The sequence below is a fragment of the Pantherophis guttatus genome, chromosome 2, assembly GCF_059756535.1.
Source record: "Pantherophis guttatus breed Tessera chromosome 2, ASM5975653v1, whole genome shotgun sequence".
NCBI lineage: Eukaryota > Metazoa > Chordata > Lepidosauria > Squamata > Colubridae > Pantherophis > Pantherophis guttatus.
In genome coordinates, this window is record NC_142064.1 from 160,814,420 (window position 1) to 160,841,006 (window position 26,587).

General features: G+C 41.8%; 1 protein-coding gene across 1 annotated transcript in view; it reads right to left on the bottom strand.

The window, feature by feature from the left end:
- Positions 1 to 551: 551 nt before the first annotated feature.
- The window catches only part of XYLT2 (xylosyltransferase 2), a 46,224-nt gene continuing 20,188 nt past the window's right edge, over positions 552 to 26,587 (bottom strand). Inside the window, exons 2-11 of the mRNA XM_060688719.2 lie at positions 23,956 to 24,415; positions 20,529 to 20,704; positions 16,888 to 17,090; positions 15,496 to 15,576; positions 14,289 to 14,505; positions 12,656 to 12,832; positions 11,157 to 11,419; positions 9,717 to 9,912; positions 7,603 to 7,936; positions 552 to 2,965 (exon numbers count right to left, since the gene is read on the bottom strand). Of these exons, the coding sequence (XP_060544702.2) occupies positions 2,643 to 2,965; positions 7,603 to 7,936; positions 9,717 to 9,912; positions 11,157 to 11,419; positions 12,656 to 12,832; positions 14,289 to 14,505; positions 15,496 to 15,576; positions 16,888 to 17,090; positions 20,529 to 20,704; positions 23,956 to 24,415 (2,430 nt within the window). The 3' untranslated portion in view covers positions 552 to 2,642. The remainder of the gene's footprint in view (positions 2,966 to 7,602; positions 7,937 to 9,716; positions 9,913 to 11,156; positions 11,420 to 12,655; positions 12,833 to 14,288; positions 14,506 to 15,495; positions 15,577 to 16,887; positions 17,091 to 20,528; positions 20,705 to 23,955; positions 24,416 to 26,587) is intronic.

Genomic DNA, 26,587 nt, shown 5'->3' on the forward strand with positions numbered 1-26,587 from the left:
GTGTTCAGAGTTTAAGTTGGTAACAGCCAATGGGTGCTAGATTAATTCTTCCTTCCAGCAAAGGTAATAGAATTTTTGGGAAGCCATTTTTTAGCCACTGGAATACAGTCTCCTTTTTCCTGTTCTCCCAGTGTTAGCCTTCTAATACCTTTATTAGAGCAGGTTGTTTTGCTACTGATCCCCAACCTCCCCGCAAAACACAATCTGATATTTCTTGAGTGAGTCAAGGAAATCAACTGCAAGAATTCACACTCTTCACACTGTAGAGATATACCGTAGATATATTTGTGTTGCATATATAAGACAACTTTACATAATGCTCTGACACCACATTTTTCAGCACTCATTCTTTGGAAAGGGTTGCAGCTGACGCTCTGCCTAGTTATTCCTCTTTTAGCACAGTACAAGGAAGAAACTTTGGGAGTCCCTTTTCCAGATTGAGGTACTACTCTTTCCCCCAGCCCCACAGTCTATGCTACGTGTGGCGGAACTGATCCTAACCAATTGTGTTGTTGTACTGTCATACCTCATCAACGAGCATTTCCATTTGCTTTGTTTCTTTTTACATCAGTGCAGACTTTAAAACGGAAGGGTATTTTTAAAACCAGACAACCCCGGTCATCTACGCTTTTGATCCAGGAAGTTAACCACCTGCAAGTTTTGAAAAGCTTGGATCAAAACCTGAGACCAGAGTCCTTTTAAAACCTTTCTGAAGTTGCTTCAGAACTTCAGCTGGAGATGGAGAGTGGGGGATAGGCCCATTCTAAAATCCCTTTTCACAGGCACCCATAACTCCACTCTACATGAAATCATTTAAGTGCCCATGTTGTTCTCCCAATGGCAGACTACAGCTTCCATCATTCTTAACCCCTGGCCATGTTAGCAGTCTCTTATGAAAGCTGGAACTCAACCATTTGGGAAGAGAGTAGCTCTCCACCCCTGACCAGTATATTCTGATATGGCACACATTAAAAATATTCCAAATAATAATTTCTTTTCTTAATACTTCCCCTCCTCCAATAGCCATTAGGAAAAGACAAGCTCAGACACTGTTGGCCCCAGTTCAACTGGGGGTGGTTCACTCAGTTTTCTGGGATGCATCTGAAAGAGCAGATCAGACTAAGAAATATGTTTAGACATTGGACAACATTCAGTACAGAACAGCATCACTCTCTGAGGATGGGAAATCTGTTTTTGGCTGAAGGAGCTACAGCTCTTAAAGGGACAGCTTTTCCAGTAGAGGACAGGGTGAGAACATGTAAACATGTGCAGGACACAGTATTGTCTGAACCTGACAAGCTTAAGCGTTAACGGAAAATTAAGGAAAAATGAAACAACACAGAAGTAACCATGGAAAGGATGAGAGCAAACAGGTTAGGGGAATCCAAGGAAGGTAAAAGGAGTTAGCAGATGCCCAGTAATCCATGGAAAAGAGGCAAATGGAAAGATATAGAATGCTTTGCTTCAGATAGATTGAGACCCTTTAGAAAGAACACTCAGGGACATTAGCCTAGCTCAGGGGTGGGCAAATGGGGCTCTTTTACAACCTGTGGACTTCAACTCCCAGAATTCCTGAGACAGCCAAGCTGTCTCAGGAATTCTGGGAGTTGAAGTCCACAGGTTGTAAAAGAGCCCCATTTGCCCACCCCTGGCCTAGGTCTACCAATACGTAGCCATAGCCAGAATTCACACAGGAAGAGGAAAGACAGCGGAGACGGCAAGGCTTGAGATACCTCACAACAGGCATTAGTGGGTACATTGGATATGGCACCACTGGCAGTTCCATTAAAAGGGGAGCTTGGCACATGGGCCAGAAAGGCCCAGCTCCTGTTTTGCTTGTAAGGCTAGAAAGGGGAGCTCATTTCCATTTTGCCTCCCCCAAGAAGAAGAAAAAAAAACTTTCAAATCTTAGCAGCAAGATCCAACCACCCAATACGCCTAGGAGGGCCCTCAATTTTGTTTTATACCCTATAAAACATCAAGACAATAGATTGGAGAAGAGAATGGAAACATTGAAGCAGAAGAGGGAGAGAGGTAAGATGACTGTGGTCTATATTGCACTTTTGTCTTATATATACACATGCACTTTTATAAAAAAAGAAAAGAAAAAAAAATAAGAACCAAAAGGATGGAGGAAGAAGAAGATGGAAAACAGGTCTGCCAAGCAGCTGGCTTCCTGTATTCCTCAACTCCATCCTGTCATTTCCCAGAATGCTTTGCCAGCAACCATTTGGGAACAGAGAGTCCTGATCTTGCAGAGCGTACTCCATGATTGATGAGGTCCCGCTGGCCCAGGTGCGCTGGAGCTAGGGAGCTAAGAGTCAAATCTGTCAGTCAAGAACGTTTCCGTTGCTCCGTTGGTTTATAAATATGTTGCTCCTCTTCCTTGCCTTTGCTTCTTTCCAGCAAATCCTGAGAATGGTGGTGGGGAATTCTGCTCTGCCGCATTTTGCACCACTGAGCCTGCCACGGCAAAAAGTTTCTGTCCTCGTGTTTGTCCCATGTGACAATGGTGCATTTTCACAGGCTGAAGTCATAAAGAGTTTTCCCTGCAGAGAGGAGGGGTTCATACCCCCCTCACCCCATGCCCTCCTTGGGGTGATGCTTCCTTGATCCCAAGAATGTGCTGCCGGCTGCCCCTGCTACCTCAGCCGTCCATCAGGCTTGATAGTCCCCAGTTCTGATTTGGGGTCCGGGGACAGTGAACTCCAAGAGGTTTTGTTACAAAGCTCCAAGGGCGAGCAGCTAGAAGGGTTCGCCATACAGAGTCCAGCTACCGACCAGAAACTGCTGATGCTGCTGTCTGTCCAGTTCTCTAGAGCATGGCCAAAGAGCTGCGTGTGCTGCTGGGAAGCTCGCCCCATTTCATCTAAATGGGGAAGGTTCAGGATCCCAGCCAGGCCCTGGAAATTTTGCTCCATGTACTCATTCCGGGGAGGACCAGCATGGAGCCACTTGCCATCATCTGAGAACACAGAAAGAGAGGAGATAAGCAAGACAAAGGGCTCCTATAAATCTGCCCATATTTTAGGTACATATGTGTTTATTTACATATATTTTTATTTATATGCCACCCCCAAATAGTGTACTGCAATCATACAGGTAGTCCTCGATTTACAACTACAGTTGACTCCAAAATTTTCTGTTCCTAAGCGAGGCAGCTGTTAAGTGAAATTTGCCCCAATTTACCTTTCCTGCTACAGTTATTAAATGAATCGCTGCAATAGTTAAGTTAGTAAAACAATTGGTAAGTGAATTTGGCTTCCCCGTTAACTTTGCTTGTCAGAAGGTTGCAAAAACTGATCACCTGACACTGGGACACTGCAATAGTCATAAATACGAACCAAGCATCCAAATTTTGATCATGTGACCATGGGGATGCTGCAGTGGTCATTAAGTAGGAAAAATGGTCATAAATCTTTTTTTTTCCCCCGGTACCTTCAAATGGTCACTGAATGAATGGCTGCAAGTCAAGGACCATCGGTAGTAGGCTAGAAGCAAGGTAATAACCTGGAGTAACTTCAGGCTGTTCTGCAAATGGTTCAACCTCAGAACAATTGAGAAGATTCCATGATGGAACATTTTGTACAATTCTACTAGAATCAATTCGAGTGATGAGTCTTGAATCCCTCTCGTGACATGCCCTCATTACTGGTGGCCTTTGGGCAAAATAATTGGCTGCCAGAGGATAGAACTGAAGTTGGGGGGTGGGGGGAAAAGCCTTCCTTCCCTTCCATCTTTAACACCATTATTTTATCACAGTCATTGTGGAAGGGGAAGCATACCATCAACCATACTGAGTAGGCCAAACAAGAAATTAACTCCACAAGAAAGTTAAAACTCACTTTTATCAATATTGGCTACAATAACCAAATCTTGCAAGTCGGACTCTGCTTGATTCCTCCCCCCCTCCCCCCACCTTGTACTCATATGAATTAGGGGCACATCTGCCCAAGTCACTTGCACATACCTTCTTGCTTTGAACCTAAACCAGGTGCCCCTCCTCCCTGTTACTTTGATAATGTAATAGACCTGGCCTATAATAGATCATTAGGCTTTTCTCTCTCAAGATCATCTTCTTTACTTTCTACCCATATCTACTTCACCCAACATTCTGAATTTAAACTTGCACCGCTTTTTTGAGACTAAGGATATTTTCCCCCCTATCACAGATGAGATATCCAGGATCTGGACACCTGCATTAGGAAACCAGGCATGTAAAATAGCATCCTGCTAATGCAAATGGCTCAGTGAACTGAGATGCCTCCTCTCTCCAATTGCCATTACCAAGCGTTTTGTAACAGTTTCAAAACCGTATATAAATTCCAGGAGATTTATAATAGTAAAGTTGAAAATACAGGAATCAACCATTTCAATGAAAAACCTGACAATAAATATGAATGAGAAAAACTTGGTATCCCATCTATAATGAGTCAACTAAAACCATAAAAGTCACCCAGCCAATAACCCCAATTAAATGATGCAGTCTTCATTGCCTGAGAAATATTAGTTGGAAGGGAGCAAGTATAGCTCCAGAAGTAGGGTATCCAAATCCTGGGGGCCAATAAGAAGGAGTCTGCAGAAATAGGACCATAAGCCTTCCCTCCACATGTGTACATGTGAATTGGGCACGTTCTACTTGCATAAAATAGTTCCTGAAATATTTTGAAATCAAATTATGTAGGGCTTTAAAGATTAATTTTATAATTATAGTTTCTCAGCCTTTTTGAAATGCAGGAGATTGGCAACACAAACATTTGCATTTTGTCTTGCCTAGTGATCTGGAATTAAATGTTCCTCTAAATCAAGCTCTGTACACAGGGATGAAATCCAGCAGGTTCTGGAGAACCGGTAGTGGAAATTTTGAGTAGTTCGGAGAACCGGCAAATACCACCTCTGACTGGCCCCAGAGTAGGGTGGGAATGGAAATTTTGCAATATCCTTCCCCTGCCATGCCCACCAAGCCACACCACACCCACCAGGCCACGCCCACAGAACCGGTAGTTTAAAAAATTGAATTTCACCATTGCCTGTACATTTTCCAAGGTATGATGTGCACCCTAATATGAGAAGTGGAGAGAGATCATGGCTGCTGTGGCTTCAAAAGCAAATTCTAGAGAATAGTATTTGGGCCATTAAACTTCTGGGATTGCTGTACATAATCAGAGTTCCAAATATCCATGCATAGGACTGCATTGTTGCTGTTTTGACCGGGGTGATATTTACATAATATCCTCTTCCTCCTGAAAGAGGATTTTAATGCAAAACTCTGACAACACCACAGGACATTTGCTGACAAAAAAGCTGATGGAAATTACAGTTATGTTTCAAGGAATCACAAAAGGCTTAATCATAAATGTAATATGTATATACATCGAGGGCCCTTAAGAACACATCATACATGCATGTATGTACATACACTCTCTCTCTCTCACACACACACACACACATGCACAGCTCCATACTTCTTCATTACTACCAATAAACTGCTAATATGTTGAATTAGTACCAATAATGGATATTGAATATGGGCTAATAAATTCTGCATTAATCCAGAGAGGGACGGGTGCTCTTAGTCAGGAAGCAGATGTAATCAGGAAACTGATTTCAGCCTGCCTTGGATGTTGAGGAATCAAGTAGCTAATCTGGAGGTTCTTCTGGATTCAACTTTTTATTTTACTTATTTATTAAATTTATTTGCCACCCATATCATTTCAAAGCGACTTTGGATGGCTTCCATGTGGAAATTCAGAAGACAGCTGCAGCTAGCAATGCTTCTGCTCAACTTGGGTGCTCATATATGACCACTTCTAATGACATCAGAGAAGGCCATACTGATATACATCTTAATTATATCAAGATTGGATTATTGTAACACATTCTACTTGGGGTTTTCTTCTAAATAAGCTTTGTGAACAGATCATTGGTGTAGAATTCTTATACACATCAATGTCTTGCTGATGGCCCATTAGAACTGCAGGCCTAGAGCAGGATTGCCTTTGGAAATGCCTTGTCCCATAATAGGTTATCCATAAGTGTCCTCTGATGGGGAAGCCCTTCTCTGTGTCCAGTAATGGAAGTGTGATTAGTGGAACAAGAAGGGCCTTCTGACTGACCTCACATTAACTATGGAACTGTGTCTCACAGAATTGGTATCTTCTTGGGTCATTGTCTGTTCAAGGCCTTCTGAATAGAATAGAATAGAATAGAATAGAATAGAATAGAATAGAGCAGAGCAGAGCAGAGCAGAGCAGAGCAGAGCAGAACATAATTCTTTATTGGCCAAGTGTGGACACACAAGGAATTTGTCTTGGTGCATACTCTCTTGGTGTACATAAAAGAAAAGATACATTCGTCAAGAATCATAAGGTACAACACTTAATGATAGTCATAGGAAAACAGTCAATATAAATCTTAAGGATACCAGCAACAAGGTTACAGTCATACAGTCATAAGTGGGAGGAGATGGGTGATAGGAACGATGAAAAGATTAATAGTAATGCAGACTTAATAAATAATTTGACAGTGCTGAGGGAATTATTTGTTTAGCAGAGTGATGGCGTTCGGGAAAGAACTGTTCTTGTGTCTAGTTATTTTGGAAGATGCTTGTTCCCCAGGCAGAGTACATATCCCTTGATACATTTAACTATTGTACCTGCCTTTTTTGTAACTTCTGCTTGCCCACCTTTGGTTTTTCTTTTCAATTATTCATAAGCCTTAATCGTTGTTTATTTTTTATTTATTAAATTTGTTTGCTGCCCATCTTGTGACAAGGTGACTGTTTTTGGCTGTTCTGAAATAAGAAAAGTGGGATCTCTCCCTCTAGTACATACATGGACGTAGAGAAGCACACACATAGATAGTAGAGATCCCTTTTGTTATCTGAATCTTTCTCCTGAGTTCGCACTCCTTATTTGTTTCCAGGCATTCTCACTTTAAGCCAGTGGTGAAATGCTCCCAGTTCGGACTGGATCGCCCGATCCGGTAGCGATGGCGGGTGGTGGTTTGGAGAACTAGTAGCAAAAATCCCTCCCCCCCCCCATGCCCAGCTGAGCTGTGCGATCATCAGAGGCTTTTTTTTTATTTTTAAAAGCATTTTTTCGAAATGCTTTTAAAGCATTAAGCCGAAAAAATGCTTTTAAAAGTAAAGTAAAAAAAAAAAGCCTCTGATGATCGCGTGGCTCAGATGGGATCATCAGAGCCTTTTAAAAGCATTTTTTCTACAACCTCTTCGGCGAAGAGGTTGTAGAAAAAATGTTTTTAAAAGAAAAAAAAGCCTCTCACGATCAGGCAACTCAGCTGGGATCATCAGAGGCTTTTTTTTCTTTTAAAAGCAAAAAAAAAAAAAAAAAAGCTTTTAAAAGGAAACAAAAGCCTCTGACAGTCAGGCAACTCAGCTGGGATCATCAGAGCCTTTTAAAAGCATTTTTTCTACAACCTCTTCAGCCAAAGAGGTTGTAGAAAAAATGCTTTTGAAAGTGAAAGTAAAAAAAAAAAAGTTAGCCACAACCACCCAGTCACATTACCACCACCCCACCAAGCCACGCCCACAGAGCCGGTACTAACAAATTTTACATTTCTCCACTGCTTTAGGCCACTTACCTTTCCGGAGAGGCTGCTTGTGATTGAAGGTCTGGGGAACCACTAGGAACTGGCTCTCACCCAAGGGTTCCCAGAAATGGAAAAGGCGGATGGTCCAGGCACCTGGGCGGAGGGGCCGATTGAGAGGCGGTTTGTACTGTGTGTATTCTGTGTCTGCATCTACTGTGATATCATAGGACGTAGCAATGATATAGGTGGGGTCAATCCAAACTATGGTGGCCGTGAGGTTGGGTCCCCGTGCCCATTTCTGCATAGCCACTGGTTCGTCGAAAGGCCCGATCAGCCCACCAAAATTGCGGAAGATCCTCTCTTTGGGGTCCCACTCAGTACCTACCTGTAAGAGTGGACAGAAAAGAGGCGTTTGCAATGGGGAAGAATACCCATTCACAGCATGGGAAACGTGCTCTTCAATAGGCAAGACAGTTAGAACAGAGGTGGGCAACTATGGCCCTTTTATGACTTGTGGACTTCAATTCCCAGAATTCCTGAACTACCATGGCTGACTCAGGAATTCTGGGAGTTGAAGTCCACAAGTCATAAAAGGGCCATAGTTGCCCACCCCTGAGTTAGAACATTTATAACATTTCATCGAGTAAGCACTTGGGAAAAATACAGGTAGTCTTTGACTTACGACCACAATTTCTGTTGCTAAGTGAGACAACTTGTTAGTTTTGTCCATTTTACGACCTTTCTTGCCACAGTTATTAAGTGAGTCACTGCAGTTAATCTAACAATTGTTAAGTGAATTTGTCTTCACTTAACAATTGACTTCACTTGTTAGAAAGTTCCAAAAGGTTATTATAATGACAACGCAGGGACACTGCAACTGTCATAACTATAAGTCAGTTGCCAAGTGTCTGAATTTTGATCATATAACCGTGGAAATGCTGCAACAGTTGTTTAAATATGAAAAATGTTCATAAGTCACTTTTTTTTAGTGCTGTTGTAATTTTGAATGGCAACTAAACAAACAGTTGTAAGTTGAAGACTACTTGTATTCCTACACAAAGGTAGACTGCATTGCCATATGCATTTCTATTCCAAATTCTGTTAGAAAAAAATCCTTTCTTCTGCCAGCATGTCCCCGCAGAAAAAGATTTAGAATCTGCCTTGCCAAAGACTTTCTTCATTCAGCAATCCACAAGAGGGCTCACATTTCTCCGGAAATACTCCACATGGGAAGCACTAATAAGGACATTCAATCTGACATTCAAAGGACATTTCTGTGGTCATGTGGCCAGCATGACTATATGCTGAGGCATATGGAATGGTGTTACCTTCCTACTGAAGTATTTATCTACTCCCATGCTTTCAAACTGCTAGCTGGGCAGGAGCTGGGGCAAGAAACAGGAGCTCGGCTCATTGTGTAGTACTTGGGCCTTCAACCCAGGCTGTCAGCTTTCCAGCAGACAAGCTCGGTGACTTTAACCGCTACACTACTGCACCCCTTCACACATCATACCGCCCTATTAATTATATTACAACAGCTCACAGCCACATAAAACAGAATCCCCACCCCCACCCCCACCCCCACCCCCACCCCCCAAAAAGTGAAGTTTTGCAGTTGCAGAGAAGGCTATTTCAGTCTTCCTACAGTCTTGCTTTGGGGCTTTTCTTCACAGATCACATTCTCAACCACATAATTCTTTTCTTGCCCAAGTATTCCTGAATGACCTTATTTTGAATGGAGGAGGTCATCTTTTCTTTTGCCTCATACTTTTCATAAGCTGCATATAGCTCAGGGAGTAAAGACTAATCTCTGTCTCCACTTGCTGGTCTACTGGATGTCACAGTCAGGAATAGACAGAATTGTTCGAGGAAGCTGCGAAATACTCAAGAAAGGACTCCTCATACAACAGAAATGCAGATCAAGTGAAATTATTACATATTGTTGAGACAGTGCTTGCTCAGCAATATGAAGTCCATGCAGAGTCACCGACTACCATGATTTCCTTCAAGAAGCTGAATTAATTATTGCATCTTCTGGATGTCAGCTGCATATTGATAAAATGTGGGGGGTGGGGGAAGGAGGATACATTGATTGAAGCACAGAGAGCATTTTGATTAATTTAAAGCCAGGAGAGAACAAGAGAATAGCTAAACAGGAATCCCACCTCAAGATTCTGCAAACGGTTGGCTGATTTGCCACTAGCCGCTAATTTGAGAGTCCCACGGGGCATCATCCATATTTCTAGAAACTCCACCTGTTGAGTTGCAGAGTTCTGAACTTCTTGAGTCACCAAATAGCCCTGGAAATGGTCGTCATAAAAATACAAGTGGACACTGGATGGAAACCCCTGTGGTTCAAACCTGGAAAAATATGATAACAATTACAATAATATTAATCATAGTAGTAATAGTAGCAATAGTAATAACAGCCCTGAATAGCACTTCCAAATGGTCAGAACATTTCATATGCATAATTAGGAACAGCTTATAAAAGTTCATTATTGCTATCCTTCATACTGCAGATGGGAAAGCTGAGACAGGCAGAGAAATTGCTTGCTTTGGCCCACCTGAACAGTAGAGATCCAACCAACCAACTTCCAGATTTGAAACTCACAACAATATCTTATATGTTCTGAGTCCCAATCAGTTCAATGGGTTTATTCTCCACTGAGGTTTTAGTCTTTTAGCCAGTCTAAAAGATCAGTTCTCCAAACCGACATGATAGTTCTTAACATCAAAGACACATTCAGACACATCTACATCTATGAGCCATCTATAGACTATTTCAAATTCAAGGAGACCTATCAGAATAACACGGTTTTATTTATTTGATCTTGTCTTTTTCCATTAGCTGAAGGTGGTATCCATAATGGTTCCTTCCTCTTCCAAGGTTATTCCCCACAACAATTCACCTCCTAAGTAAGATGCATAGTGAATAACTCAACCAAAATCAGTGAGTTTCCACAGCTAAAGGTATATTTGAATTTGAGTTGTCCTGATCCTAGTTCAAAATTCTGACTATTATTTACTTTAAGCATCTAATGCCACTGAAAAATTGAAGTTATTTTATGTCAGTAAATCCACCATCCCATCTTAATAGAATAGAATAGAATAGAATAGAATAGAATAGAATAGAATAGAATAGAATAGAATAGAATTTTTTATTGGCCAAGTGTGATTGGACACACAAGGAATTTGTCTTGATGCATATGCTCTCAGTGTACATAAAAGAAAAGATATGTTCATCAAGAATCATAAGGTACAACACTTAATGATAGTCATAGGGTACAAATAAGCAAGCAGGAAACAATATCAATATAATAGATATCCCAAATGACAGCAATCTCTACATGCAGAGACCAGAAGCAGAACTTGGATTGCCAGTTTGTAAAACCTACATCCCGGGAGATTTGGTCTTTCTCCAAGGGTAAATAAAGCACCCTGTCCCTCTGTCAAGAAGAGTGATCTGAAGGATCAGGTAGTGAACTCTCAAGCAGGATAGGACATGTCTTTTCCCCTCAAGCCAAATGATCGATGGCCCAGAAATCCAGACCAAGCTTTCCCACCTCAAAGCAACCCCAGGCCCTGTCACACGCTTGCACTACCTGCATGGCCTGTCTTTTTTCTGGGTTGGCGCAGAGGTCATTTTCTGTAGCCCCAGCCTGGAGAAGGATGTGTACACAGTCAGGGTGACGTCGCTGAACCCACTCAGCCCATCCACACGGTCATAGACACTCTCCCAATAGGCCTTGAGGGCTGGCGTGTTAGGTGGGTAGTTACCATAGAGATGAGTGTCCAAGATTTCCAGCACCTCCTGGTTGATGGTGGACTCAAACTTCCTGGCAAAAAATGTAGGTCTGGAGAGTTGCTGAAAAGAAAAATACATTTGGAAAATGGGACAGAGAGAGAAGCAGAGGGAAGAGTTTCATAACATGATTCAATGATAAATCTGTAGAACTAAAACATAAATTTAACCAAAAAGCAGTGTGCACTTGGAATCTAACATTTTCCAATATAATAATTATATCTCTTGCAAAATCCTGGAAATTAGCTATCGCTCCCAAACATACTGGCATATGAAAATGAATAAGCACCACTTTGAAAATTAGCTTATTTTTGCCAATAGATCTTTGTTAATAATAAACATAGTTATTAATTATAAACTATTTGGTATATAAAACTTCAGGATAAGAAAAAGTATACATGGATGAAATCCATATTATGATCATTAGTTTGTTCTTTAGTCTTAACTTAGAATCGTAGGAAATTGTCTTTTTCGAGTTTGCCCTTTGAGTTTTTTGTTTTCTTTTTAATTAATTAATTAATTAATCTTTATTATTTTTAATTTTAATTCAGATGATGGACATATGTGTATCTCATGCATATTTAAATTCAGTTATTGATCACTGGCCCACTTGGTTCCAAGCTTCCACTGCTCTTTCGGTAAAGTAATATGTTCTAAAATTACTTTTGAATTTCCCTCTTGCCAGTTTGAGGTAATGCCCTCGTATTCTTGATACTTATTGCATTTTATTTGCTTTTAAGGAGGAGAGAGGGAAAAAGACCACCAGCAGAGGAATGAAAACAATCTCTTGATTTCATCCCAGTGCAAAAGAGTTCATTGCTGAATGCTAGATATGTAAAAATGAAATAAAAGGCTAAAAGGCAACATCTTATTCCATGTTACAGTTGGGGTGGACTTGAGGAGCTACTGCTGCTCAGCAAAGAGGAGGTGGATGGACCCAACCTGGCTGACCTTGCCTGAGGTTCGAAATAAAGTAGAGTTGAAGCTGGCTGGTATTTTGATGATGGGAGAATATCGAGGTATTCCGGGGTTTGAGCTAAATTGGAAAGTCAGAAAAACACATCCTGAAAGAAGCAACGGCAAACAATTTCAATACTGCTGCCATGAAATCTGTGTGGATGAATTGATAAAAGTCCACAGGAGTTGAGTTTGACTTAAGAGCATATTCGTGTTATTGGTATGCTATTTTGACGTCACTGAGTTACTATGGTTTGTGCAAATGAAACGAAGAAGGACGAATAACTTCCTGAGAGCAGAAATAAAGTTACATTATACCAAAAATGGAAAAGTATGGTGTACCTGCAGTCTCAAGAAGTCCTGTGGTTTGAAGTCATTTGGGGAACATCCGCACCAATCAACTATGTGCTTATATTGGCACTTGCAGCCCAGCTTGCGGTTCCAGTTTGTCACCCGGAGGTTATTGTCTACCAAGGTGTCACAGGCATGGCTGTTCTCCAAGACAGTGTGGAAAAAGGACTGTAGGAGGAGAGGAGAAGCATTGTGAGAAATACGGCTCCACCCAGGAAGAAATTACCACGGCCCACATGCCTACAAGACAGTCATTATAAACTTGGAATTTTATTTAAAGGGCAGGTCCAAGAGGACTTCGCATTCTGAAAAACACTTCCTCACTCTGGAAGAAAAGCCACATGCTGCAGAAGGAACCTCAAATGGAGGGGATCGAATTATTACTATTATTATCTCTTTTATTCACTAAACATGAAACTCAGTCAACTGAACATTCAAAAATGCATCACAAATACCATTGACTGGTGCTAATAGTTGATACGGGTTGGTGCCAGCGTCCTAGGTATCAAAATAATAATAATAATAATAATAATAATAATAATAATAATAATAATAATAATAATAATTTTGTTGAAACAAATGAGTCAGCTAGCGAGCCAGCCAGCTGCTGCTTAGCCTAATCTCTCAATCAGTTAGCAGATGTTTGCCTTGACTTTTTACTGTATTCACTTTGCCAAGAGGTTGAAAGCTGTCAAGAGAGTGGCCAAAATAACAGGACGATGATATTATCAGCAATCTCCTCAAAGAAGGATCTACCTGGATCTCATGCCTCACCTTCTGCAGTTATAAAGTCTGGTGTAGGAATCCACGGATAGTTTCTTCACTCATTAGAAAAGTTAAATTAGAAGCATGTGCGAGCATATAAAAGCCCAACTTATTTTCTCAACTGTACGTATGAAAGTCAATATCTTTTTTTAAAAAATCTGCTTTCCATCCTCCAAACACCTCTTAGGGATTTTTATTATTATTAACTCCCTCACGGTATCGACATGGGAGCAGTCCCAACATGGACATCGTTTTCCCCCCACAGCATTCAGTACTGCACCTGTGCAAAGCAGGTGCAAAAAAATATCAAATTGCTGTAGTTAGAAAGATCCTCGTTCAGCAGCATTTGTTATATTTTAGCACATCTGGATCAGAAGCAGATCTGTTTAATCCTTCATCAATGCCAAATTACATCTGTCAGAGCCCAAAATTACTTGGGGCTGTGCAACGTTTGGTTCTGCTTTTCATACCAAACTGTTCCGTTTCTTGTAGCTAAGCAATAAATTCTTTCTTATAAAGGATTATTACTTAAATAGTATCAGAGTTTGCAAAATATGAGAGGCTAGGTCCCAGCCCAAAGAGAGGTACAATAAAGAATCATTATGAAAGCAAATAGAGGCAGCAGGAGTATATGCATTTATCTCAGTTAAGCATAGTTAAGACTTGAGAAGCAGGGAAGGAATGCTATTAGAAACCTGATTTATTTCCTTACTTTCATTAGTTGGGATAATAACACTTACATGGCAGCCTAGTACTCAGACTGTTATTGGTTGTATTAGAAACAAAGTTTCCATCCTATACAAAAATACTAACCCATTCTTCAGAGTTACTCTGAAGGCCCTACAACTGATGGACCTACCTCTGCTGGGAGAAGTGTGTATGTGTAGAATTGTTGCAACTGGGAGACCAATTGATCGCTGGTGTACACCACATATTCCACAAAACTGCGCGTTAGGGCAAACCAGTCTGAGCCACCATCCACCACGATACCCTCTGGGATCTGCCGTTCACCCAGTCGCCACATATGTGTGTCGCATTCATGGAAAAGTCTGTCTAGGCCCTGCTTCTTGATGAACCTATGTGGAGATGAATGCCTCAGATTCACTAGGAAGCAACATGGAATTTTAGGGATTACGTTTTGAACAAGGAGAGTTCTAGAACACTGCACTTTGATTCTATAGCCTGAGAGTTCCAGGAAATTGGCATAATCATTTTGGTTCACAGCCTTTCAATCTTTCAGCTTAAATTTTGGAAACTGGATTGTTTGCGAAGAATTCAGCTTGGTCTGATTAACCTTTGGAGGCTTCAAAAGCTGCCAGCACTACAAGTTATAAGAGTTTCTTTTGACAGCATTTAAAGAGCAAATGAAGCCAGTTGTGGAAGATGCTAAAAGATTTTTTTTAAAAAAAAAAATAATTACTGGGAGAAGAAATTACACAGTGAACCTATGATTTTTGGCCCAACAACAACAGACTCCTATAAATCAGAGCCTTTAATCAAAAATAGCTCCAAAGCTTTCCACATTTTTGAATGTTTTTCTTTTTTACAATTATGAAAGTTGGAGCTCTTTTTGAAGACACGGTTTGATAAAAAAACAAAAAGACAGCAAAGAAAAATGCTATTATTTGTAGATAGAATTCAGATATAGGTTTCAATTATATTCAGTTTCAGATGAAAAAAAGACTATAATCTATTCAATTTCCATGAACTTCAAAGAGCAATAGACAATTAAAAGATAATATAATGAATATTACCGTGTTTCCCTGTAAATAAGACCCTGTCTTATGTTTTTGAACCCTGAAATAAGCACTTGGCCTTATTGCCATGTGCTCAAAAGCCCAATTGGGGTTATTATCAGGGGATGTCTTATTTTGTGGGGAAACAGAGTAGAAAGTCTATCTGGCTCTGAAGAGATAAAACAGAAGTTGTCAGATGGTCTAGGCAGGGTATTTACAACTGGGCAGCACAGCCAAGAATGCCCTCTGTCCCAACAGCAATTTATCTGAGATTGTGGGCTTTTTTGTCATTTTTAATCTGTTCCCCAATGCCAAAGCTCTCCAAATTACCTAGCATTATCTCGTCCATGAGACTTCAAAAAATTCTTGTCCCGATATTTTGTTAGGAATGTCACCAGTTCCTCATTGGTCCTGCAGGGGGCAGCAAATCAAAAGGAAGAATTAGAAAAAGCAGAAAACTGACAGGAGATTTGTAAGCTTTCTGAGAAAGGAAACCTGATGTACCTCCAAATATTTTAGATTACAAAACCCGCCATCCTTCGCCAATACTTTGGCCAGATGGGACATGTGATAGTCCAACACATCTTCAAACTTTAATCATGATCAGGAGACAGGAAGAATGGAATTCCAATCCATACACATTTTTGAAGCACTGAAGAAGACCAGATATAAAACTGTACCCATATTATTGGAAATTATATTTTGTCAGGATTGTCATTGTACCAAGAATCTTGTTTATACAATTGCACACAGATAAGAAATCATTCAATTAAGGAAATCATTACTAATGTTTTCAACAATAGAAGAGGAAATGCAGCTCCGAACACTTTATCAGGGACTTTATCATGGTTCCTGAATAGACAAATGCTAGAACAAATTTACTTAAAGAGGAAATTGTTTAGACATTAAAAGAGTTCTTTGGAAAAGGAGAATTTGCACCTATCAAATGCATAGTAAACAAGCCTAAACCTTTATGGCAATTCTTTCTAATTTGGGTGTCCTCCAAATGTGTGAAACCTTCCTAGTATGATGGCAGTGCTTCTATCTCCAATTGCTTCTACTGAACAAGAGTTTCTGCAGGACTGTCCTACTCTGAGAAGAATCAGATTAAGGCTGATCTTGAGGACAAGAAAGCAAAAGGAAAAGAGGGATGGGAGAAGAGAAGAAAGAAACAAGGAAGAGCAGGCAGAGAACAGATGCAAACAGCAGAATCATCTATGCAATTTCCAGTTAACCACATCCAATGTGTTTCCCAATTTTCCTTTTAGTAGTCATTTTCCTTGCCTTTGTATCTTCCAAACAGCAGCTATCTAATTATTGATTGGCTTTGGCAAAAAAAACAGGACCAAACCACTCGTGTCTATCGAGATTCTTCATTTTCAAGTCATGATTGTCCCAAAGGTCCTTTTCCAAAAAGGCAACTAGATTTTCTTGATTTTTTTTTCTTTGAAAATGTTTCACTTCTCATCCAAGGTTCTTCAGTTCTAACTCAAGCCACTCAACACCAAAACTTCTGATATGCTATGGCGTCTTGGAACTCTGAAGTTCCCTCTTATTTTCCTACTTTCATTTCTGCATTAAACTGGGGTGGGTGGGAAGAAAGAGAACCCCCTGATCCCTTCCATTCAAACCATCCCAGCTTCTCTCATATGATCTCAATGTTCATAGACCAGCAGCAGAACCCTCTGCTGCCTGCTGGGCCTTTTCCTTTTCAAGACTGACCTGGTGGGATAGTCGGTGGCACTCAAATTGATGAAATAGTCCCAGGCCCAATCTGTCACCTCCAGCAGGTCCTTCATGCTGCGCAGGTACATCTTCAGCAAGCTGGCCCCACCCCAGATTGTGACCATGCGCCAGGGGGTAACCAAGATGTTAGGGTAATGCTGGGCCAGATCCTTCACTTCACGGTGCAGGTACGTAGAACGCTGCAGGAGAGATGGGAACAGGGAGAGGAAACTGAATGCCAGAGTTTAAGATACCATGAGGATCACCCTTTGGCCCCTTCTTTCCCAGGAAGAGTCAGGTGACAGTAGTGGTAGTGCAAACGTGTAAGGAAGCTCCAGCAAGTCCTGAGACTTACCTCCCTGGTATTGTAGTTTGTTTTATTGTTTTAACCATAGCGCTTATTATTCCTCTAGATGTATAATATGTATAAAATCTGGAGTTTTTGCTTCTTATCTTTTTCTTATTCCGATAGTTGTTTTAATTATGTTTATATAAGTTGCCTAGAGTTACCTGAGTGATTGAAGCCACAAATGGATGGATGGGTAGAAATAAATATAGAAATGCTGGCTTTGGCAGAAATTTCACATTTGCAAGATACAGAATAACAGAGTTGGAAGGGACCTTAGAGGTCTTCTAGTCCAACCCCCTGTTCAAGCAGGAAACCCTATACCAGTGATGGCTAACCTTTTTGCCATTGCGTGCCAGGGGGTTGGGGAAGTTCATGTGCACGCATGCCCACACTCATAATTCTATGCACCCCCCCCTGCACATGCGTGTGTGACCCCCCTCCCTGCTGCTCCTGGCATGCGATGGCCTGGTAGGCCCGTTTTTCTTTTGCACCTGGCTCCAGATCCTCTCTATGCATCTAGGGAGGGCGAAAACAGCCTTCCCCACCTCCCCAGGCCCTTTAGAGGCAGGAAACAGCCTGTTTCCCTATTTCTGGTGGGCCCAGAAGGCCTGAAAATCAGCTGGCCGGAGCTGAGCTGGCGTGCCCACTGATATGGCTACGCGTGCCACCTGTGGCACGCGTGCCATAGGTTCACCATCACGGCCCTATACCATTCCAGACAAATGGCTGTCCAGCCTCTTCTTGAAAGCCTCCAGCGATGGAGCACCCACAACTTCTTGAGGCAAATCGTTCCATTGATTAATGGTTCTAACTGTCAGGAAAATTCTCTGTAGTTCTAGGTTGGTTCTTGCCTTTATTAGTTTCCATCCATTGCTTCTTGTCCTGCCTTCAAGTACTTTGGAAAACAGGTTGACCCTCAGATGTTTGGCTTTCACATTAAAAATAAAGTTAGCAATACATTGACAATACCTATATTTTATATATAAAAAAAGAACTCCAAAACAAAATCCCACATCTACTAGAGCAAAATAGAATTTCTGATAATTTACACAAGACTTTATATTTATCCTTTGCTTCAAAGGTGTTCTGCTAACTATGCAAATAGCTACTTCCTGCACTGCCCTCATCTCTGCTTTACCCTTTCAAGTTCTGCAGTCCTTCCACTGTAATTAACCTAATTAATTAGGTTAATTAACCTAATTAACTTGAACAGCATGGTTAATACTGGTACTCTAAACCATCTGAAGCGCAAGACTCCCACTGATTATGCATTAAATCTTAGGATTTGTCTTGCTTTCCCCAAAGGTTTTCTCTGCGTTCAAACCAAACAGTGATTACCAGGAAGCAAATCAGGAAACTGTATTTATCCTTGATATTTTAATGCATGCCTTGTTCTAAACTTGTATATTTAAACTAGTGTTTTATATCAACATGCACCACAAGATGTGTCTTGGAAGTTTTTGCCAAAGTGGTTAACCAGCATTTGAACTGTTGTACTATTACAGAGAGTAGTAGTAAGACAGAAGGCCGAAGCTTCCATTATTTTCTTTTAGAAAAGAGAAACCCATGCATACAATTATCTAGATCACTATTTTTAACCTCTCAGCAATTTTAAAGATGTGTGGACTTCAACTCCCAGAATTCCCCAACCAGCATGATGATTGCTGAGGTTGAGAAACATTGACTTAGATCAATGTCCTAGACAGCTTGGCTGTCTCAGGAATTCTGGGAGTTGAAGTCCACAGGTTGTAAAAGGGCCACATTTACCCACCCCTGACCTAGATGACAGGTAGAGCACCTACATCCAACGTTCAGTTTTCTCTGTCTAGGGATCTTTTTCCTCCTATGAAGGAGGCTACGTGATGTCCTGCAGACCAAACAGATGTACTTCTCTGGTGTTGCTTGTATGAGGAGCCCTCAATTCTATTCTCACCCTCAGAGGCCTACCAACGTTGACTGAACTTACTAGCCAGTTAGTGTTTGTGGATTTCCGTAAGGGCCACAAATTCTTCCACTTCCCTAAATTCTCTGACATTTCCTCTTGACAGTATTTCATAATATTAAAAGGAAGGAGCTCTACGTTTCCACTTGAGACCCAAACTTGTGTGTTCTGAGCAAGACGGATGAAAAACTCTAGGGGATCAATGCAAAAATATATACATGAGAACAGGTTAGGATTTTTTTTTAAAAAAACATCCTTTGGGATGCCTTGAAATAAACATGCCCAGCACCCCAGAGATAAAATTATTTTGTTCACTAAATGAGCATTGACTTTTGCCACAGAATTCTGGGGGTTTCAAGACAACACAGGGAATAAAGTGAAGATGAAGGCAAAATGTAACACTGATCATAAAAGTTGGTTTCATCCATGTGCAGAAGGGCTACCAGTATCTACAATTGAGGAATTTTACTAACTCTCTCAGGGACTCAAAATGAAGACTGTACCTTCTGGTTTTAATCAAATATTGAATAAAAAAAAATAACAAGGAATGATTCAAGTCCCCTCTTCAGGATGCATTCATTATAAAGGAAAGTTTTTCTGTTGGAACCAGGGCAGGGTCCATTCGGTTTTCTCTTTTAAAAGGGGTCTGCAAGGACCTCAGAGGTTCTTGCCAGTGCAATAGGACACCCAGTGAAATAGGCAGTATCAAAATTTTCAGTCTGATTTGGGCTAGTTGCAAGAAGACACTAAGGGACAAAAGTGGACATCAGCTGCCCCTGATTGGTGCCAACCCACCCTGCTTGTGGCAGATAGCTTGGGACTTTGTGTCCCTCTTTCCAGAAGAGAACAGAACCATTAGGTCTGCTTTATCCAAACATTCATTTATTCATAATAAAATCTTGACTGTTCATGTAGGAAGGATGTGGGTAAGCAAATATCCTCTCTTCTTTTGCACTGTACACGGGAAATGAGATCTCCATAGCCAGTACAGCAGAGGATAGAAGCTGAGAGACAGATGCATTGGGTCAGTGGTGAAATTCAATTTTTTTTACTACCGGTTCTGTGGGCGTGGCTTGGTGGGTGTGGTGTGGCTTGGTGGGCGTGGCAGGGGAAGGGTACTGCAAAATCTCCATTCCCACCCCACTCCAGGGGAAGGATACTGCAAAATCTCCATTTCCACCCCACTACTCCCCACTCCGAACTACTCAAAATTTCCACTACCGGTTCTCCAGAACCTGTCAGAACCTGCTGGATTTCACCCCTGCTTTGGGTAGTGTAGTCCAGAGATCTGTGGACCAAGGTTCATTTCATGCCATCACTCCCCTCTTAAAATGCCACATGCCTTACCTTGTCCACGTGTATGTAAAAGAAATGCTGCTGGTGATACACAGCCTTAATGAGGCGCTTCAGCTGGCGGATGGCTCTCCCATGAACCACAAGCATGTAGGCAATTCGAACTGGCTTGTCCACGGAGGCCTGGACCATTTTGCTCTCATCCCATTGGATCACAGGACTAACCTTCCCTGCAGAGATTTTTAAAAAAAGGATCAAATCTAGAATCAGTATGGTCTGAACGGAAAAAAAGAGAGGAGCCACTGAATAAGCTCCTCAGGCTAAGTGACCTTTAGAATTCAAGCCAAGCTTCTCCTGATCCACACACGCAATAAGGAACAACACAACACAAATGGCAACTTCCTAATTTTGATCCAACTTGCAGCTGCTGGAAAGCTTGTGCTGTGCTTGAAACCCCAAGAGAGGTGAGCAAAGGCTATATTCTCAATGCACCATTACTCTTCTCTATCTAGCTGGTAGGAGGAAATCCCCATCACCGCAGGTGGCCAAGCAGCATCTTCCTGAGGGTGACCGGCTCTTGCTCACAAAGTCCAGAAAACATTCCTTCTAATACCTCCCTATTTGGGTTAACAAGGCCCTTTAAAAAAAAATAGATATGGGAAAATAAAAGGTGAAAGGAGGAGCATAGCAAGGCCAGAAGGAAAGAGCTAAATGGAAAGAACGCTCCTGAGACCCTGATTAAATGTTCCAACTGGGGAACTCCAGGAAAGCAAAGAATAATCCTTCAGTTCAGGAACTCAATTTGTCTCTAAGGTAGTACAGGTAAATGTTTTTGCCAAGAATCTGGGATTGAATCTTTGATTTACTGTAAAGTGTATGCTTGTTACAGTCTTCGCCTATGATAACTACTGTCCTGTCTCTGAGGATTACTCTATCCGTGCAAGGCAGTTATTATACCCTGGGCTCTCTGAGCAGCAGAGCCCTTTACACCTTGGATCTCTCCCAATTTTTATATCTGCTGTGACAGCTTTTATGGGCGATTCCCATCTTTATTTTTAGCAGCTCTCTATTTTTATCTCTTTGGCCACAGAATGTTTAACTGCATAAAGTTAAAAAGAGAGGCTTACATTTCCTTTGTTCTTCATAAAGTTTTTTTTTAAAATTATACTTTGTACTTTTGATCCAACTGTCATAGGAGAAGTGATTTCCTCAGTCAGACATTTACCAGAAGGTAGCCACATAATTCATTTAACCTATTTCATTCCTTGTCTCCCATCTTTTTACATTTGTGTTTGCCAGTCACACACCTAGGCCAGTGATGGTGAACTAATAAATTGTGTGTCAAAAGTGACATGCCAAGATGTTTTGGATGACACACAAGCCTCCACCAACACCTGACAGTAACTACTCTTGAAAGCATGTCTTGTTCTTCTGCAATTTTCGGAAGCTGTGCCAGAATGTAGTGTGCTCTTGTGCAACATTTGGACCCTTCAGAAGGTGGGTAAAAGGATCTGTTCTTGCATAACTCTGGAGCCTCCAAAAATCATGTGAGAATGGGGTGTGTTTTGGTGTAGTTTTCAGAGGCTGTAGAGGTTGCACAGCATTCCCTGAAACCACTTCAACAACTAAGACCTTGTGCAATCTGGAAAAGCCTTGGGTAGGCCTATTACTTGCTCTTCATAAGTACACTGTGAGCTTATGCACCAGAGACAAATTCCTTGTCCTATCACACTTGGTCAATAAAGAATTGCATTGCATTGCATTGCATTGCATTGCATTGCATTGCATTGCATTGCATTGCATTGCATTGCATTGCATTGCATTGCAGTGTAGGGTAGTATAGTGTAGTCCTATTCTGTTCTAGGGCAGGGCAGGGCAGATTTCTGGGTTTAAAAACTCCCATCTCTCACCCTTCAGATTCATCTCTGCTGCTACCCTAGTCCACACACATTTGCAAACATGGGTTCAAAAATGTATGGGCCTCATGAAATTCAGAACCCAGGATGAGGAAAGAATGATTGTCCAGAGATATCCAAGAGTCAATTTTTTGGGCTCAGAGGTTGTCACTTTGCTACAATATTAATTTTTTTTGGCCAAATATAAAGTTCAGAGAGTTCTGCCTTCAATTTTTAATGATAGAATTTGGGGAGTTGGGCCCTTATCTCACTGCAGATATCGGGGCTTAAGGAACAGGAATGTTCACTCTTAAATTCAGCAAGAGGTCTGAGAACAGGATGTCTCACAGCAATTACCACTCACTGGAAAAAAGCAGGAAAAGGAGAAAGGAAATTATGTTGCACAAAGCCATTTTGATTTGTCTTGGTCACACATCTTGGGGATTACTGACATCTCAACTGTTCCTAGTAGAGATGGAAAATCTCAAACCTAATTTCAAATTCCTCTGCAAGCAATTCCTTAGGAACTGTCTGCCTCTTTTTTCAGAAGGATGCTAGATGAGGTGGCAGAAACAGCAGCAGCAAGTGTGTGTGTGTGTGTGAGAGAGAGTGAGAGAGCGAGAATGTAATTGTCATAATCCATCTCATCACTGCCTTTTCCCCACATATCACATGTAGCCCTCGACTTATGACCACAATTGAGCCCAACATTTCTGTTGTTAAGCAAGGTAGTTTGTTAAGTGAGTTTTGCCCCATTTTACCTTTTTTACCACAGTTGTTAAGTGAGTCACCACAGTTGTTAAGTTACTAACACAGTTGTTGAGTGAATCTAGCTTCTCCATTGACTTTGCTCATCAGAAGGTTGCAACAGATGATCACATGACCCTGGGACATTGCAACCGTCATATTGTAAATACGAGCCAGTTGCCAAGTGTCTGAATTTTGATCATGTGACCATGGGGATGCTGCAGTGGTTCTAAGCGTGAAAAACAATCATAAATCACTTTTTTCAGTGCTGTTGTAACTTTGAACAGTCACTGAATGTAAGTCGAGGACTATCTGTACTTTCCCTAGAAATATGAGCTTTCCTGATTAAAAATCTTGCAACATCCAGATTACCCCTTATTCCTTTTCTCTCCACTTGGCTAATTGGCAACCTCTCAGATGTTGAAGTAATATCAGTGAACCTCATTACAAGTAAGATTCATTTAGTCAACAGAGCAGCCTTAATTGGGCTGTCTGTGCCTCCTTTAATCAAGGAGTCTGTCACAGGTTATTATGTTGGTGGCCACAACTCTGTGGCACAGCAGATGTTCTGAATGCAAGAGGTCTGCACTCCAAGGGAAGGCCTGGGCAGGAGGAGGTGAAGGTTCCCAATCAGCAAGGCCAGGACAGGACTGTGGGTTCGCATCCCAAGAGGAATGACTTCAGGTGTCGGTAAATGGGCCTAAGCCAAGAGACAGCTGCGGTCCTAAATTGTGCACATGCAAAGGACAATCATCCTTGTCCTGATTCAAGGGTCACACACTCTCAACAGTATCACTCAGTTCATGGGGGACAATTCCCCAAGGTTATTCCCTTCTCACCTGAGAGCTGGCACTGCCGGGGTACTGACCGTGGCATCAGGTTTCCAGCTTGGTGCAGGCATACCACATTGGCAATCTCCTGCTGACACTGCTTACTGCTAGCTCTGGCTAACGCAGACAGCGCATCTTTGCCTGTGATTTCACACTTGGGAGTGAAATTGTTCTCGGTAGGCTGTGGGGCCCCTTCCACACTGCCGGTGTCTCCGTGCTGGAACATGGCCAGTTGGGCATCCTTTCTAAGCTGCGTCCAGTTCCTTCGACTGGAAGTATCCGAATAGACTGGCAGCTTGAGACTCGGTTGATGCTTCACCGTGACGGCCCTCACCACTTTGGCAACCAGCATACCAGGATTCTTCCACCTTTCGTGCTTCCTGTTTAAGCTGCCTCGCCGGCCTGCAGAACTATCCGAATCCTTTGACCCATCACTGTTTTCAAGAAGCTGGGGCTTCCTTTGCTGAATCTGCTCCAGTTAGAGAGGTGGGGGTGGAGGGAGGGAGGGGGAGAGGGAGAGGGAGAGAGAGAGAGAAACACAAAACAGACAGGATGGAGAAAGAATTAGCTTGAAGACTGCTCACTTAGCTACTCTGCTGTGTGTTTTCAAGCAACATTTTATTTTTCTAGATAAATATTCCTTTGGAAAGTTTCACAAACCTCATGTATAATGCATCCTGTTTAGTAAAGACAACGGAACAGGAAAAATAATAGCAATGGGCACCAATATGCATTTGTTAATCGTGTCTGTAGAACCACCCAGGATTAAAAAATATAGCATTCCCATCTATTTTCAGTCACGGCGGAGTAAGGCTAGAGAAGCCCACTTTAAAATCCCCCCTTCAGCCATGAATAAATGCATACTTAGCTATTCAGGACATGAACAGACAGCTCACAACTGGCATTCCAGGTCTGGAATTGCTCTCTAAGGTAGGTGACTGTTATCCCCATTTTACATAGGGTAAAATGAGGCAGAAAGACCGTGTGGCCCTGGGCTATGCAGATAAAGGAAGATATGAAGGACAAAAGTGGGTTTGTAGTGAAAAAGTTAAAAATGCAAAGCATTTTGATGCAAACCAATCATAATTTTATTCAGATTTAGAATGAATGAATGAATGAATGAATGAGGGATTTATGGGCTACAACCAGATGCTTTGCGCGGTCCCTCCAAAACAAGTTCCATTCAGTGGAATAAAGCAATAGCAAGAGCACTAATGCCACACAAAGGATTACATTCTGATTCTAGAACATATGATTTATAAATGTGTTCTATCTTCCTGAACTACATAGCCCTGAGAAGATAGCTATCAGTCCAAAACCTGAATAAAAGCCATCAAGCTTAAGTGCTTATCTGCTGAACCATATCAGTTTTGATATTTCAGAATGGAAGGGCTCATCTACATACAAAAAACGTTGAGAGAGGTTGAAAAGCATGTGGCTTTAAAAATGGTTGTCTTCAAGGATGACTCAAGTAGCATTGCTGCCTGCCTAGAAAGTAATGGGGAGCAATTAATTCTTCTGTATGGAGCCCCCCCTCCCCCCTTTAAATTCCTCACTTGCACAGCAGGAGTGGAAATTGTTTCTGCCCATGTGAACACATTCTCTGCTGGTTATCTTCCGTCTTCACTGCCATCTTTCAACTTACCAATTCCCATTAAAAGGCTTCTACCATAAGAGCTTCAAAATCTTTGCATCTCTTTCCAAATAAGGGAAAGGTGAAGTCATTGGCAAAGTGATAAAACGTCTTGGCTAGAATCCAACCCTTTCCCTTTGCTAGGTAGCTTCTCTCCACCTCCCTTCATTGTCCAGCTCTCCTTTCTTCCTCCTCCCATCCAGGTCCTGCAAAGCCATTTGATTTGGGTGCTGATGGGAATCTTGACCTCTTGGTAGACATGGGATTGTCTTCCATAAGAAGGGAATTCTCATAGCTGAAACAAAAGACCTAACAAAGCCAGATACAGGCTGCACTGACAAAGTGTCAGCCCATCAGGCAACCACAATATAACTATTCAGTGTCCTCCAATTAAATAGGAGCAGGCAGTCCTTCAGTGGTCCAATTGGAGCTTCATGTACTCCAGAAGGTTAACATGCGAGTATTTTTTCCCCCCCACTTTCCATAGAAAACAACGTTTCTGTTGGGTCATCTTCAGTGGTGGGTTCCGCCCAGTTCCGCCGAGCCGGTAGCGGTGACAATATGATGTCACCGAACTGGTTCTGCCCCCCCGCCCCCTGAGTCATTCTTACCTTTTATTTGGCCCCACCCCCAATCTATTGCTGCCTCCCGAGTCCCAGTTGATCGGCTAGAAGGAAAAAAACTGTTTAAACTCTTGTGGGGCTTCAAAGGGCCGCCCTACAGCTGATCAGTGTTAAAAGGCAGGGTGGTGGTAGACCAGTGCCTCCAAAAACAAATGAGTAGACCAGTACAGCTCTGCAAGCAGTTAAAAGCCGGAAAAGACCAGTTCCTCTGCTAAATCCTAAAGAATTGTCACATGACCATCAAGCCATGCCCACAAAATAAGCCACGCCCACAGAACTGGTAGTAAAAAAATTTAGAACCCACCCCTGGTCACCTTGATCCAGCTTCAGCCTGCCTCAACAGTTGGTTGGCACCAAGATGGAGGCTGTGTTGTGAGGATATCTT